This window comes from Aythya marila (genome assembly GCF_965140915.1).
Source record: "Aythya marila genome assembly, chromosome: 2".
Classification (NCBI taxonomy): Eukaryota; Metazoa; Chordata; class Aves; order Anseriformes; family Anatidae; genus Aythya; species Aythya marila.
Window position 1 is genome coordinate 2,203,141 of NC_139043.1, and position 15,950 is coordinate 2,219,090.

Here is a 15,950-nt window from a genome sequence, read left to right on the forward strand (position 1 = left end):
TGTAGACCACCAAATGGTACCTGCTGCATGGGCACACAGTCTCGAGACAGGGGAAAGGCTGCGGAAACAGACATCTTCACCCGTTTCTTCAGTGAAATCCATCTTTGGAAACGTTATGTGAAGACTAATGACTTAATGACTCAGACTCAAGAGACATGTGAGGTTTTCTAAAACTGTGTCATCTGCTGCTCAATGGTCTAAGTGGTGTAGCAAGACACCCAGTGTCCCAATGTGATTCAGTCTAGACCCAGGGAGAAGATTTTCACCTGAAAGTGCCAAATCTCTCCATGGATTATTACAGGAGCATCTGTTGGTGAAACAAACCCTAATTTCAGGTCAATGACCGACCTATTTTTTCTCCCATAGCCATGTAATAAGAGTAGAGAACTCAGCCTCGTGCACCACTGTGACTTCTGCATCACCTTGAGCGAAGAGATATGAACAGTCAAGACTGACTTAGGGTGGAGTTAAGACATGGACATCTGCCTTCTAAACCTTTTTTTTCTGTCATCTCCTTTCAGACACCTTTGGCCTCTGAAAGATCTCACCTTGACCACGAACCAGGTAAGAGCTGGCCCTAAGAGCTACCTTTGGTGTGTTATTGGGGTGGCAAAGGGCCAACATGTTGGCCAACAATTGAGCTTCACCTGAGTGAGCCCAGAGACCCCGCACTGCACTCAGAAATCCTAAATGACATGTGATGATTAGTTATGGCCTGTAACTACTGCATATCAGTATTTCTGGGTGGGAATATTTGCTCTGCTCTGTGTCTTTTCAAAGACATCTAAGTTTGAACACACTTGGATGTCTACAGTTCCAATCTAAACAGTGCAGCACTGTCTACAGGAGTTTTATTTTGCCCTCAGTGGGCAAAAAATACACTAGTTTTGTGCCCAGCACTGAGGAGCCATGGGGTGGCTCTTGAGGAGATGCTCACCCAGAGGCACAACTCTTTGTCTCCTTTTCAGAGGCGGTCCCTCATCAAAGACAAGTGTTTCCTGTCTGCCACAGAGTGCTTGCAGAAGCTGATGTAAGTCACCAGCCTTAACAGTCAGAGCTGATGGGGATTTTCCTTATTCTGGGAGGTGCCATAACAACACACCTGCTTACAAAAGCATATGTGGTTCAGCCTGCAAGGTTGTTTAAAGAAAAACTATTTGACGTTTGTTCAGCTGAATCTATAACGTATCTTTTGTAGAAATTTTCTTTCCCTCCAGAAGTGTCAAGACAATATCTAAAGTGTTTAAATGCAATCCTCGCCTGGAAAATATCTCCATATAATTTTGCTGAGAAAAAATTCCTCCGTAAAATCTAGCTTTGAAATTGAGTTTGCTCATGTGAATATGCCTCGCAAATTGGGCCTGTCTGTGACTGCCAGGTCATGATATAACCCAGAATCACAGAATTGTCTAGTTTGGAAGAAACCTCAAGATCATCAAGTCCAACCTTTGACCTAACACTAACAAATCCTCCACTAAACCATATAGCTAAGTTCAACATCTAAATGTCTTTTAAAGACCTCCAGGGATGGTGACTCCACCACTTCCCTGGACAGGCCATTCCAATGCCTCACAACCCTCTCAGTAACAGAAACCCATTGCTCTGGATGCATGGATGGAGCTAGGTGACGGATATCCAGGCAGTGTGGTGTCCCAAGATGTTAATGTTAGCAAAGTGGAGTTCAATTTTAGAAGCTCTGCTTGATTTTTTTGGCTTAGAGGATGTGGGAAGGGAGATAAAACAGTGCAGAGAAGTGTTGAGAGCTGTATCAGGTGGAGTCCTCAGATCCTTTAGTATACTAGCCCTGGTGAGAGACCCCTTGGGAAGTCACTGTGACCTCTGTCTGGGGAAGGCAGTGCAGGTGAGTGCCTTTGTAGGATGTGATGGGCAGGAAAACCAACTTTATAGATGTGACAACTGTATTATTACCCTACGAGAACACTTCCTTGGTAGAGCTGCCCAAAGTGATTTGTTCCATGCTGCTTAAATTTTATTTGAGGGACTGTGACTCAGGTTAGTCCTACCTAAAATGAGAGGTTGGCATTATGGTGCTCAGGACCTGGGGAGGCTCAAGGTCCACCTGGAGTTCATTACACCTTGGTGATGCCTCCTGGCACTGCCTTGTTGACTGCCTTTTGGTGTTGCCATTTAAGATGATTGACAGACTTTTTTTGTAGTGTGAAGGTCTGCTCTAAGTCTTTTATTTTTGAAGTGCCACTGCTTTATCTCTTGACCCGTGTAGTGGTAGCATCTTTGACCCAGCTGTTTTCACACTGACAGCACCACAGTGGATCCCCGTGAAAAGCTTCTGATCCTCCAGAAGACGTACGAGGAGATCGAGAGCACCGTGTCCCGGGTGGTGGAGACAGACTACAAGCTCCCCATGGACGACCTCTTGCCCCTGCTGATGTACGTTGTGTCGCGAGCTAAGTAAGTGGCACCTTTTCACTTCCCAGTCCCATGGTTGTGTGCTACCTCAGTCAGGCATAATTCCAGGTCCAATAGTTTTAATTAGAAAAACGAGTTGTGTATTAATGTGTTTTTTTCCTGAGCTGTATTTGGGTTTCTGCATGCTATGGTCTTCCAACTGTGGCCTGATGGTGTTGGCCATGACCTAACATGGTTGGGGACTGGCTGTCTCTTATCCAAGAGGGTGGTTCAGGGTTGTCATGAGAAATGCAGTCTGACTGGCATCCCAGATTATCATAGAAAACAGGAATATGTGGTCTTTGAAGGTCAATTGTTGATGCATTCATGGATTGAGAGAGATGTGGAGGAAAAATCAGAAGACAACAGGTTTTAAATCAACTCCAGTGCAGTGCAGATGTGCAATAAAGATGTTGTGTTCACCTTGCTGCCCTTCCAGCAGACACTAGTCCTATCTGGATCTTTTTCAAGAGGTTTGCAAGAGCTGCTGAAAGGCTGGTGGATTACTTTGTGTTCTGTTTTGAGGGTGAAAAGCTTAGGGTTGACTCCTGGTTGGTGTCTCGCTTGCTCTGCCCTCATAACCTGTTGAGAAATCTCTTCAATTTTCTGTTCTCGATGAGGCACTGTGGTTCAGTTTGGAGACTAGGAAGGTCTTGAATACTGACCACCTGGTAATTGGACTTCTCCTGTATAGGAATGATTGTAAATGTTTAAAAAAAAAAAAAAAAAAAAAAAAAAAAAGTGAAATGTTTAAACTTGGGGCTGAGTCTTGAAATCCAGAAGTTTTTTTTGTTTGTTTGTTTGTTTTTAAATGTTATTGTTATGTATTTTTGCTACCGTTGTGTGATATAGATTTGTATTGCCAGGCATCTTTCTTGTCTGTAGGTGATAGAAGAGTGGAATCAGAGAGGCTGAGCATTCTCACTGACATCCTGTCATGCAGGATGCTTCAAGGACTCAGCCTCCTGAAAATTGGGGTGATGCACAGGGAATCAGCAATGGATTTCCAGACCTGTGCCTCCCTCTCTACATAATCTGATTTCAAACATGTGCCCAGAAATGCTGGTACCCAGGGCTTTGTTCCAGTTGTAGCTTTTCTTTTTTCCCTAGAATCCAGCACCTGGGAGCTGAGATCCATCTGATCAGAGACTTGATGGACCCCACTAATCAAGGAGGACTGTATGACTTCCTGCTAACAGCACTGGAGGTGAGGAAATTTTATTATCAGCGACTGTTTCAAGAAGCTATAGGAAATCCTTTTTTTTGGTGGAGACACTGATGCTCACAACCCTTGTACAATTTTAGAGGGCTGCTCATATGCCTAGCACAGGTTCTTTTCCTTCTAGTCAAAATACTTTTATCATTAACTTACAACATGCAGATTTAATCTTTTGTCTAGCTTAGGGTGGTAATCCAACTTCACTCTGTGTACTGGAGACCAAAATTTGGCTCCGAAGTTCCTAAACTTTTCCCTAATGGGTTGCTTTGTTCTTTGCCCAGTCTTGCTACGAGCACATACAGAGGATGAGACTCCACCAGAGAGAGAACTGCCACCTGAGCCCCAGCTCCTGAGCCCCAGGACCAGAAGGGAGCCTCCTCCCTACCACGTTTTGTTGACCAAGCACTGTTGGACGAAGAAGCCATCGAGTCACTGCTGCTCCAGCTGCCTGCAGGAAGGGAAGGATGGTTATTTTTCAGAGGCTTTCTTGTTGGCTTTTCTCTTAGAGTAGCTACGACAGCAAAGCGCAGACACACAGATGGCTGTGGGCTGGAAGCCTTCGATACACAACCTCAGCTTGTGTTGGGGAATCTCTGTGGAAAGCGGTCAAGGTTTCTTTTTGCCCTATAGATTTATTTCGCTTTCCTGAAAATGGCAATCTGCCTCTTTCCCCCAAAACCCTTTTTTAAACTGTTCTCTCAGTTGCTGTGTTTGTTTTGCACTGGTGAACTGACATAAGGGAGAAGAGGTCGTTTTATAGAAAGTGGTCAAATGAAGCCTGGAGAGGCATTTTGGTGGGACTATTTCTGGGTGGTAGAAATGTGGCACAGTCAAGAGAGACGTCTCTGCACTCCTAAACAACTTGTACCCTGAGTGAGGTGGCTTTTCCTGTATCCCTAAGATATTTCTGTTCCTCTTCTTCCCTATGCCAAACTCAGTACCTCTTCATTGCACTGTAAAGCTGCTATTGACTAACTTCCTTAAGATACTTGTATAATTTGTATTTATACTCTGCAGACTCCTATCAGATCTCAGGGATGTGACACTTGCACCTTGAACATGCTGGTGCTGCTTTGTAATTCCGCAGGGGTTTGTGTGTGCCCAATAGAAAGGTGACAGGTCTCAAATTCTGGGGCGAAAATACACAAAAACACACGGCCTTCTGCGCTGACAAAGCTGCAAAAACACTGATTTTTTTCCGAGGTGCACAGCCTTGTGCTGACGGACCACCCACTGACACCAGTGAGGGGTACAAATCAGATTAAAATGGGGCTGGTTTTTATTCTGCCTTTAAAAAAGGCAAATGGATATTTGGTATGCTGTTGCTATCAGATGAAAATACTAATGTGTGCATATTAGAGCAAAAGCTCTTTTGAACTAGATTTTAACCTGCTGTTTTTTTTTTTATAGTTTGACTTTTAAATTGTTCAAGTCTGTGACTTCAGGAAAACAAAACTCAGCAGACTGTTTCTTCCTGTTTGTCATATGTATTATGCTTTAATAAATAGTACACTGGTTACAATAGTTAATATATTGGTATGAGAGTATCCTAATGTATGTTTTACAGTAACTGTATTTAAATAAATAAAGCTGTTTAATTTTTAAGAGAGATTCCAGGTTTGTATATTTATTTCAACCCTGTTGCTGTTTTCAGACTCTTGTGAGAATTTCCTTTAACTTTAGAAAATACATGGCTTGCTTGCTCACTTCTATGGGAATGGAATAATTTGAAATACAAAATTCCTAATATAACTGTAAGAGACTGAGCCAATAAAGCCAACTTTTGTGCTACTTATCCCTGCAGAAATGTGGATGAAGTCTGCTGGACAGCAGTACCTAAACTGATCCTGGGTAGGCGGAGATACTGGGTTCTCAGTGTAAAAGCTAGACTTGCATTGACATGAAATGAAAAGTATTATTCACCTAAGCAAGCCCTTTAAGCACCCATGGAATTCACTGCAATTTTATAAAGTGATTGGTGCCAATACCAGTTACACAGCATGCAGTGAGACTGGGGAATACAAAACCAAACGTGCTTTCCTACCAGCACCCTGATTATCACCTTGAAAGCATTGTTTCTTGTCTCTCTGAAACCTCACCTTATTCTTGTAAGGAAGAAAACCTCCAGCTGCCTACATTTGAGAATGTAAACAAGCATAAGTGGCAGCTGTGAACTTTTAATTTCAGAGTTGCTTAGAACTGGCACTTTTTCAGTCCAAAGAAATACCCTGCCAGAAGAATGAATCACAGAGATGTAGTCACAGCTGTTTAAAAACAACAAAAAAGTATTTTCTCCATACTGTGTTCTTCCATGCTCTAGGTATTGATTTTCTTCTCAGGTACCATTTCCTACTCAAAATGCTTGACTTCTACTACAAAATAGCACATGCAGAATGCATGCATGTACAAACTTCACAGGATTATCTAGAAAACATTGAGATTTTTCAGCCTATTGATGACTCCTACTATTGCACTGTCTAAACATAAGCTTATTAGTTGCTTTTACTGGTCAACTCTGTTTAAAAATTCAGGAAGTTCTTGACCAGGAATTCAAGTGAGCCCTAAAGAGGCAACTAAGGTAACAGTGTGCAGCCATTTGTGCTTCTAGGCTTTCTTGCCAACCAGTAAAAGCAAGAGGGATGCTTCACTGGAAATGTTCTTTAGCCTGAGGGTAGCATTCAGGTTGCAAATTGTGCTCTGTAACCATGCAGTAGTGCTATCTGAGTGTTAAAAGCATGGCTTTTTTTTTTTTTTTTTTAGGAGATAATACGAGGCTACTTGCTAGCTTCCCTGATTAATCAAGTCTCTACTTGATGAAATACTGTGCCTTGAAATAGTGTGTAGAAATGAGAGAGTACATTCAAGCTTCTTTTGAGCTTGGGTGGATCGCATGGTTAAATTATTAGTGGTAGATTTGCTAGCAGGACATCTTCCTGGTATGTTAAAATTAGTCCTGCAGGCCCTGCAGCAGAACGAAGGCTGGTTCTACCTGAGGCTTTCAGCTTCAGAGAGACACCCCTGTATAAGAAACTAGTACAGTCAGCTCTTCCACAGCCAGGCTGCAGCTGGGGAACCAGCTCTGGCTTCAAGGGGAGCTAACAAGGGTCCTCTAACATTAAAAAGCCCAAGTCACACCTGGAGGCAGGACTGGTCTTAAAATAATTTCACTGTGACCATTCAAAGCAGAGCTTAACTGCTGGAGTCTTCAGCACAGGTTAGTTCTCAGTATGCTGTGCTTTCAGAAGCAGAGGGAATATAGTGCAGACCACTGCAGCTCCAGTGTTTAGCCCTGCCAGACTGAAGCTTGCTCCACAATTTCTGTTCCTCTACCAGCAGGGCTCAATTTATCAGACTCCACAATAATAACATGATTTTTTTTCCCAAGATCTTTTTTTTTTCCTAGTTATTCTAGATACTTAACTGCTGTCAGTTTAAAAAGTACTCAGTCAGCTCGTGAATGTACTCTCTCCCCACTCTATATTAAGGCTCTTTGTACTAAAACTGCAACAGCTGTTACACAGGGAGGAGTCATTCTTCTACAAACACCCATTTCGCAAAAGGTTCATTTTACAAAGAACTGAATAAATAGGAAGTTAGAGTAGCGCTGTATCTATTGCTGCTTTCAAGTGGTGGAGCAGTGCCTCCGGAGGTGGAGAAAGTGATGTCAGGTCTAGTTTCTTGAAATCTTCATTAGCACTCAATGATGTTAACACCTTCACAGTCCTCTTTAAATCAAACACTGCATGGAGCATGCCCAAGGTGGAAATGGCAGCTTTTGGAGTGTTTTTTGCTGAAGCTTCGTCATCCAGGCCATTTTCCAAGATAGAAATCCTATTCTCTGCAATAACTTTGAGGAAGTTGTAGAACTCCTTGTAGTCTATACCCGTACAAGATTTCATGATCAGCTATGGGGAAAAACAAAACAAAAACCAGCACTGAAATGGAAGGAACTCTTCTGTTTACAGTAAGAATTACAGGCTTATCTACCCAGAATCATGAGTAACTTTTTTTTTTTGCGGTTTCCTGATGGCACTAAAATTTCTTAACTGATTTGAAACTGCATTAGCCCCCCCCAAAAAAAACAACACACAGTTTGTTCTAGCTACTAAATGCCTGTGATTTTTGAAACTATTATTGGAGGGTATCAATCAAGCAGTATTATCAACCTCCAGAAATAAATTTTACACCTGCTTCACACTTAAGATTTTGGGAACATACAGGATACAACACTGTTCATTAATTTTGCCTTCTGAAAGCATCATATTTGCAAACATACAAGCCTCCTGCCACCTTCAGTTTAATTTTACTTGTTCTGGATTCGCTGTTCGATTACGAATGATATTCAAACCAGTTTTCCTGTGTGACAGTCTCTAAGTTCTGCTGTTTAAATGAAAAAGCACTTATGTTACAAAAGAGAAAGTAAATACTACATAAAGGATTGATCCCAATGCTAACCCCATAGCTGAAGAACAGTTGAAGCATTAGTTTTTCAGACAACATCCTAACCTCCTTGACAAAGCAAATATGCACTGACACAAGCCTTTCCCTATCTTCCTAAAGTAATATTTAACTTCCTGAGAAAGGAAGTCATCACAAGTTCCTACCTCCTTAAGAATCATGTACTAATTCCAGGTAGGAGCTTAAGGACCTGTGTGTCTTAGAGCTCTAATAAGGTAGCACCATAAAACCCCAAAATATGTGACCCCTGAGTCAGCCAGCCAGAAACGTGTTGTTATACCTGACATTGTAAGTGCCAATCATCCATAGGGTCCTTCCACTCATTGATTTCCCGCTGGACAGCTGCTAATTCATCCTGCAGGAAGCACCACATTATAGCTACGTTGCAGCCGTTCACCCAGTTGTGGTTAATGGAGATGGTATCCTCCTGAAGGAAGAGGTTAAATCGTTATTAATCTCTACCTAAACTTTTTCTAAAAAAGTTTCTCTCTCTAAACTTTTTTCTAGTCCAGTTAGACTTTTAGCATCCACAAAATGCCATGGCAATAAAAGTTTGATCCAATTCAAGCCTACTGTTTATCTCTCTGTGTCATTAAAAGGTTGGCATCAGTTATCTTACCAGGTTGTAAACTTGATGGTGCCATCCACTGGGGATGAAGACTATCTCCCCTGCTTCCTGCACGATTTCTACAGGGGGTTGGCTTTGGTTGTAGCGAGGGTAAACACTCTTGTCCTGAAGACCAGGCGCAGTGACATCGAAGGGCAAGTTGCCGTGGCGATCTTTCAGGTAGTCCTCCTGACCTGGTGGGTAGAGCAGCCATTTCTTCCTCCCGCATATATTGGCTGACCAGCTATAGGAACGGAAGACATCAGCGTGGAATGGAGTCCTGTGGGGCAAATCAGAGGCTTGAGTAAAGACAGTAACTAAAATATGTACAAGGAATTCATGTCTACATGAGTCAAGCACACAGAAGGCAACCTTTACTATGCAAACCTGATCCCAACCTGTCAGCCTCTTCATTTACTTCTATTTTAGTATTCAGAGACCATTGTATCTGCACAGTATTGCAGCATTTTATATCCTCTTTGTTTCTTTATCAGTTAATTGTTAATCTGTCCTATAAGTTCTTCAACAGCAGGAGATTGTGTGACATGAACTGCTGAGAATACTCTAAATGCAAATTTATCACCAAGGCTCAACTTAATTTGCCACCTGCAAAATATCTGACCAACCCATCAGCGCCCCTCTGAGGCTTCTGTTGGCTCTGCAAATCACAAGAGGTTGATGGTCCCCTATGTCTTTTCTTCTCTAAAACCTTTCATAAACCTGCTGACACTCCTTACAGATTCTGTGTAAACTATTCAGGACTTTTTACAGGGCAAAAGGACCTCAGCTGACTGCATCAGGAATCTTCACATCCAGAAAAAAATCAGCTGCTCAAGAAACAAGATTGCTGGATTCACTGCTGCACTGCCTGAAAGTGCACGATATCCTGAAATACGATGTGATAATCCCTGTAAGTCTTAAAAATCCCCCATAAATCTTAAAAAAATATATGTAAAAATGACAGAAGCCAAGCTGTCTTACCATGAACCTTTAGGTCCCATGTAGACAAACCGGTAGTCATCCACAGCTATGGCATCCCAGTACTCATTCAGCCAGTCAGATGAGAAATACACGGGTGTTGTATAAACATCTTGCTCTGGGAAAGCTCTTAAAAAGACAAAGTGTGGGACATGGGTCTCAGAAAAATACAGTGTTATTCCTTCTACCTCAGTTCCCCAAGCCTAGAAGCAGAGACCAATCTAGCAGGCCATTAATACCTTGCTTCCATCTCCTTTGTACCATTTACAACTCCAAGTTGCATTCAAAATGCATGCAACTGTGTTCTTCTGTCTCCCAGGAAAGCTGTGAAGCTTGACTATTATTTTGGAGACTTCTCCTCATCATGGCAAAGACAGTTCCTAATAAACACTTTCATTTTAGCTGAGATGCCATCAAAGCCAGTTATCCAACTGAATGACAGATTGGGGGTGTAAGGGTTAGGAGGGAAGCCAGGCTGTGGGATTTGACAAATGTGTGGCCTCTTCCCACAGTATATACTGCCCCTTTCCTATCGAGGCCACAAGTGCAGGCTTTCTGCAGCAAACCACAGGACTGATGTCTGTGAAAGCAAACAAAGGCAGAGGTAGAGACTGACTAATTTCCTGTGTTATAAGTCACTGGTACATTCAAAAGTGAAAACAAGAACTGAAAACAAGAAGGCTGGATTAGAAGCTGGATACATTTAAGGAAGAAGAGGTTTGGGTGAAAAGACATACAAGTCCCAGCCAGATGTGGTTGAATAGACAATTCAAACATCTCCCAAGCAGCAGGCTGAAGAAAGAAAGCCTGCACAAGTTGAAGTCTACTTTAATGACTGGGAAAGTTAGTAAAGAAAATGGATACTAAAGGATCATAGCTCATATGAAAAAGGAGAAAATGCTCACTGAATTAAGCACCATTAGAAATGTCTCCCTTCTTTTTAGAAATAACAGTTCAATGAAAGCCAAATGTTACAGTCACCTGGTTCCCACAGTCATGTAAAACACAGATGAAAAAGCAAGTGCTCAAGACTGGAAGCCTCTTCAGGACACAGTGAGCTGTTTAAGAATCTCACTGCACATTGTACACCATGAACAGGACTGATATTTCAGTGGGCAGGTGCTAACAAACAGCACTGGCAACATTTAAACTCTCAAGCATGAAAAGGACAAGCATTAAGGCTTCACAGCAGCTCCCTGCTGCGCGTGGCATGCAGGGGGTTGTACAGTGCTCTCTTACCTGCTCAGGTGCCAGTCCTTCAGGTAAAGGCACCCTCGGGATGAGCGGTAGTCATTTTTAATGTACTCTTTCCAGTAATTTATGTACTCCTTGAAGGGGAGCTGCTCCTTTGGGTTCGAATTGTACTCCTTGACATCACAGTTGGCAACAGGTACTATAGCATCTCCTGAAATATAAACTCTTTGAGCTCACGTGGGAACAGAGTAACTGGTGCTGAAACTGAACTCCTTTAACCTTATCCACTGCAGCCGCCTCTAATGTCTGGGCACTACCATGCTAAGAACAGTCCAAATCCATAAAGCAACAATCATGTGCCCAGCTCTCACTCCTGACACCGCCATTCTAGGCAAACAAACATGCTTCAAAACAGAAATTATTTACTTAATATGGGCTGCAGTTCCTTTTTAACAAACTACATTGGGAATTGATACTTATTAAATACACTATTAATTTACAGTCTAAAGTTTAGCTCTGAGATTTTTCACTGCAAATATTTTCTCCTTGCCTATCCCTACTCATTAAGTGTCAGGCTGCTCTTGTGGTTATAGTCAAGCAAGTATATAAAATGGTTCAGTTAAATTATACAGCACTTTTTATTTTGCTTCATTAAGGACACAAATTCAAGATTGGAAATCTGACTGCAACGAAAAGTATGAATACGTATAGAAAACAGATGCATTAACTTAGTAAAAAGTCTGGAGAATTGCTTCAGTTTGGCTAGTGGTTCAATTTCTAGACAAATAAAACAAAGTATGGTGCCATTTAGCATATGTTTCAATTAGGTATTAAAAACACCATGACTTACCAAACTTCTGCAGCAGGTAATCAAAATCAGGCTTTCCATCCCACGTAACCCAGTTTCTCCTGCTGCCCCAGCCATCGGTGAATTTTGCTGAGAAAACACAGGGATGGTTGGGAATCAGGTAATCGCGGAAGAAGTCTGAGTACGTGAACGATTCTACTTTATCAATAAAGTCAACGTGTCCCGCGGGGAGGCAGAATGCGCTCTGAGACGAGCTGCTGTAGTCACGGAAAAAGGCAGTGGAGCAGGCAAATGTTGCCCTGTCCATGCAGGCTGGAGGCTCTTCCTGGCTTGGCCAAGGCAGCACGGACCAGATGCTCCCCCGTTACATGCCTCGATCCTCGAAGTCTGTGAAAACTCACAGGAAAATATGAACGCTGAGAGGTAAATCGGGGTGTTGTGCAAGGGCACACCAGGCTAATTAGGATCTTCCATGCTTTGTAACGTGTAACGCTGGGGGGTTCCTGATGTTATGTGGCAAAGATGCTGTGTTCCTGTCACGTTCTTGCCTGGGCAACCCCGCTCTCTGGGGGCAGTCGGCGAGGGCTGGCTCCGTCCTAAAAGAGCAGAATTAACTTCAGCGGGGGTCCCTTGTACACAATTTATTGTGTGGGGGGCAGCAAACCACCCCCAAACACTCAGGACCACAGCAGACAGCTGCAGACTGTTGGAAGGGGGGGCTCCTTTGTGAAAAGGGAGGATCCGAAATGCGGCAACCCCCCCCCCACCCTCCTCAGCCCCTCCTCAGCGGGCCGGGGAGCTCCCAGAGGCGAAAGGAAGCGAAGAGACGGCGGGGAGCGGGGAATAAAAGCGGGGTGGCCGCGCCCAGGGCGGGGAGAACCGGCACGGTACGGAAAAAGGCTTCGGGAGAGAGGATACCGAGGGGACTGAGGGACAGCAGGGCGCTAAAGGGGAGCAGGGAGCCGGGGGAGAGCTGGGGGATGAGGGAGAGGCGCGGCCGCCATCTTGGCGCCGCCATTTTGAGCCCCCCCCCTCAGCTCCACAGGGAGCACCCGGACGCCATAGGGCGACGCACACATCGCCCCCCTGTAAGGTTCGCGGCCCGTCCGTGAGGCGGATGGGTCCCGAGGGAGCCGAAGGGACACCGGGAGGCCGCTGCTACTCACCGGTGCCTCCCTCGGGGCTTCACGGCGGGGCTTCACGGCGGCGGGAGGCGGAACCTCCCCGCGCCGCCTCCCGGAACGCCCGAGTTCGGGCAGCGGCGCCGGGGGGGAGCGTGAGGAGGGGGCGCTGCGCTCAGCCAATGGCAGCGGGCGGAGGGCGCAGGCGCGGAGCGGCGCTGCGGGGCCGGGAGGGAGGGAGGTGGGTGCGGGGCGAGGAGGGGGTGCTGCGGGGGGGCTCCCGGGGGGTTGGGGGAGATTTGGGGATATTTCGCGGAAATTTGGGGAAGGAGGCGGCTGGGAGGGGAGATGCAGGCTGGGGAGAGGGTAAAGGTTGCAGGGGGTTGGTGGTGGGGTGGAGGTGAGGGACGGGAGCTGTTTTTGGGAGGTGTTTTGGGGTGCTTGGAGGGGGCAGAGGTGGTCCTGGCGCTATGGGGGGGGGGCTGAGCATGGCTGAGGTAACAGCAGGGGAGGAAGTGGGGTGCTATGGGGTCGGGGGTGGGCTGCAGGGGGGTTAGGGACAGCAGGGGGTGCTTGGGGGGGGATAGGGGTAGGAGGTGATGGCATTGGGTTTGGGGTGAGGAGGGGAAAAGGGGGATTTATGCTGGGGGTTATTTGGAAAGGGGGGGATGCCAGCATGGGGTGAGCCTTTGGGGTAGCAGTGGGGAAGGAGAAGGGACAAATTTGGGGGGGGCAGAGGAGGGTTTGCCACACGTGGGGCGGGGACCCCAGGGGGAGCCAGGCTTGGGAAGTGGAGGTGCAGTTGTGTTTTGGGTTGGAGAGGGCAAGGGAGGGTTGGGATTGAAGAGAAAGCTGGTGGGTGTTAATCTGGGGGGTGTAGGGGCTGGTGTGTGTTAAAGGGAGTGAACTGAAGCCGTCCTGGAGTTAAACAGATGTGGGAGGGTTTGGGGGGGGCTTGGGGCTTCTTCAGAGATCCCCTTTTTATTAGAAATTATGTGCAATCAGAATGTCCTTCTGGATGGAAGTATTGATGTGGATGAGTCCCTCGGTGTGGATGCCCCTTCTCAGTAGGGGTCTGTTGGTCTCTTGAGGCAGGAGGAGATGCATCTCAGGTAGCACAGAGCTGCCACCAATCTTTGCCCGTTGCATTTCTTGGAGGGTCACTTGGAAGTACTGTGTCTTGTGGCATCACTTGGAGAATCAGTTAGGAGTCTGGTGGGTCAGGAGCCGCTGCTGGATGCATCTTATAAATGTTTTTCTTATGAGGGTTGTTGGGCTCACAGGGCTGTTAGAACTCATGGTTTGCCAGATGGTGCCATGTGGGAATAAACCATCAAAGATGCTGACCCTATGGAAGCCTCCTCCAGGAAGGAAGACAGAGAAGAAGTGATGTGTGTTAGAAACAAGTGCAGTAATGTTTTGCAGGTAATCTGCAAGTGCAGGTGAGGGGAATCTCTGAGTTTTGTAGGCTCTGAGGCAGCCACCTTGTGGAGGGGTGAGCTGGCAGTGCTGTCTCACAACGTATATAGCATCTCCTCGCAGCTGGGCAATTAGTAATGCTGGGGCAATTAGTAATGCTTACGTTTCATTAGGTGTTCTCAAAGCACCTCACAAGAGAGGGTGAGTCACTGTCTTTATGAAACCAGCCACTGAGATGTGTTGGTTAAAGAATGTGCACGATGTTGTGGTGACACTGTCAGAAATATAATCCACGTTTCTTTGCTGCTAAGCCTGGTTCTCGCTGGCTGTTGTGCTGCTGCGTCAAGGAGACAAATGTTGTGTTGTCTCCTCCCAAAAAAGCTGGTTGGCAGAGTAGAGCAGAACATGAATTGTTTGTTGATGTTGGGGAGCCCAGGCTGGGTGAGACTGCTTGTGTTATCTGTATTGTGGACCAAAATGTGGGCAAAATGAAGGAATTAATTGAGAAATCACTTCAGGTGGCTCCTCCTATTCCACTGCACACACAGCAAGCAGTTCAAGCGCAATAACCCTTATGAACCTGTTCCTGAATGTATTTATGAGTAATTTAAAGCCATTTGTTTGTTTTCTGCCATCTGAGTCATTTTCATGGTAATATAAGTGACTTGCTTACCTCTGTTCATTGTTACTTTTCTGGGTGGGAACACTGGAACGTGTATTTTATTCCACCTGAGGCTTTTTTTTTCAGTGTGTTTCCAGAACCATGAATACCGTGTCTTGTCGCTAAGGAGTTTCTAGACCTATTTTAGAAGGAATAGAAACGGGGAGCAGCATAATGCTGAATTTCACATTTAGAAAATGTGGGGGGAAAAAAAATCTTGATTTTGAAGGACAGTAGTGGAGCTATTTAGGGTTCAGCAGTGAATTCACAGTTCACATCAGAGATGAAGCTGGTGTATTTAACAGTGCTTTTCAGTGCACAGCTCAAGTATATTGAGGTGTCTTCTGTGTAGGTGCTGTACAAGCTAATCAGAGGGAAGTTAAGCTAATAAGAGGGAAGCTAAGCAGAGGACAAGTGTTCCTCATAAAAGGGAGGATGCTACTAGTAGAGACCGAAGAGAAGTTTCCCTAATATAGGTTCAGGACAGTGGAGCTACAAAAACAGTAGGATAACAATATATTTTTTCAGTCGTTCAGAAAACATGATCACAGGCTACTACCCATCAGATAAACAGAAGACACAGTGTGGATGTCACAGGTAAAGCACAGATTTGATGCCTTTTTCCAGCTAAATTCAGGTGCCCGTGACCATTTCCTTGTGTTCAACACTTGAGGGATTTTACTGGTGTTAAAAGCAGGCTCCTTGAAGCTTTGTGTTAAATTATAGTGCGCTGTTGAAAGCTCTTAAACAGTAGCTGCATTCTGTACCATTGATGTCTGTGTTTTTGTTACTGAATAAAAGCATTCTTACATTGCGTAAGTGAAGTACATGTTTAAATGTTTTTGTCTTGGGGGCGCAGGTTGTGCAGATCCAGTGCTAGTTAAACCATTATATCAGGGGAAAAACATGCTGGAACAGTGAAGGGGCTTGATTACCAAATGGGTTCTTGCTTGGGCATTTTGCCCTCGGGCTAAGAAAGAAGCTGACTGTCAGGCCAAGCCCGTGAGCTCTCAGGTGAGTCAAAAGCCATATGACCCAGGGCGTGCACACATATAACT

At 44.9% G+C, this 15,950-nt stretch overlaps 3 protein-coding genes across 10 annotated transcripts in view; 2 read left to right on the forward strand and 1 right to left on the reverse strand.

Annotated features, from left to right (window-relative positions):
- The window catches only part of ALS2CL (ALS2 C-terminal like), a 42,888-nt gene extending 38,823 nt beyond the window's left edge, over window positions 1-4,065 (forward strand). For all 4 annotated transcript variants that reach the window (XM_082754135.1, XM_082754137.1, XM_082754136.1 and 1 more), the window contains exons 22-26: window positions 522-564; window positions 969-1,030; window positions 2,281-2,430; window positions 3,538-3,634; window positions 3,928-4,065. In XM_082754135.1, coding sequence (XP_082610261.1) covers window positions 522-564; window positions 969-1,030; window positions 2,281-2,430; window positions 3,538-3,634; window positions 3,928-3,999 — 424 coding nt within the window. In that variant the 3' untranslated portion in view covers window positions 4,000-4,065. The remainder of the gene's footprint in view (window positions 1-521; window positions 565-968; window positions 1,031-2,280; window positions 2,431-3,537; window positions 3,635-3,927) is intronic.
- A 3,170-nt stretch (window positions 4,066-7,235) lies between these two features.
- On the reverse strand, window positions 7,236-12,948 carry JMJD4 (jumonji domain containing 4). 3 transcript variants are annotated; one of them, XM_082754147.1, is made up of 7 exons: window positions 12,858-12,948; window positions 11,734-12,287; window positions 10,929-11,094; window positions 9,693-9,818; window positions 8,724-8,991; window positions 8,385-8,531; window positions 7,236-7,551 (listed from the first exon to the last, which is right to left on the reverse strand). In XM_082754147.1, exons 2-7 carry the CDS (start codon window positions 11,996-11,998, stop codon window positions 7,240-7,242), a joined length of 1,284 nt encoding a protein of 427 aa, XP_082610273.1. In that variant the 5' UTR covers window positions 11,999-12,287; window positions 12,858-12,948; the 3' UTR covers window positions 7,236-7,239. The 3 variants fall into 3 exon arrangements, with proteins under 3 accessions (XP_082610273.1, XP_082610272.1, XP_082610274.1); XM_082754146.1 differs by lacking the exon at window positions 12,858-12,948 and adding an exon at window positions 12,459-12,699; XM_082754148.1 differs by lacking the exon at window positions 12,858-12,948 and adding an exon at window positions 12,610-12,687.
- Window positions 11,995-15,950, forward strand: part of SNAP47 (synaptosome associated protein 47) — a 28,533-nt gene continuing 24,577 nt past the window's right edge. The window contains exon 1 of one of the 3 annotated variants that reach the window (XM_082754145.1): window positions 11,995-12,114. The gene's annotated coding sequence lies outside the window, so the exon portion shown is untranslated. Of the gene's footprint in view, window positions 12,115-13,843; window positions 15,490-15,950 lie in introns of those variants that run through there. The other 2 variants (XM_082754143.1, XM_082754142.1) reach the window with 2 other exon arrangements.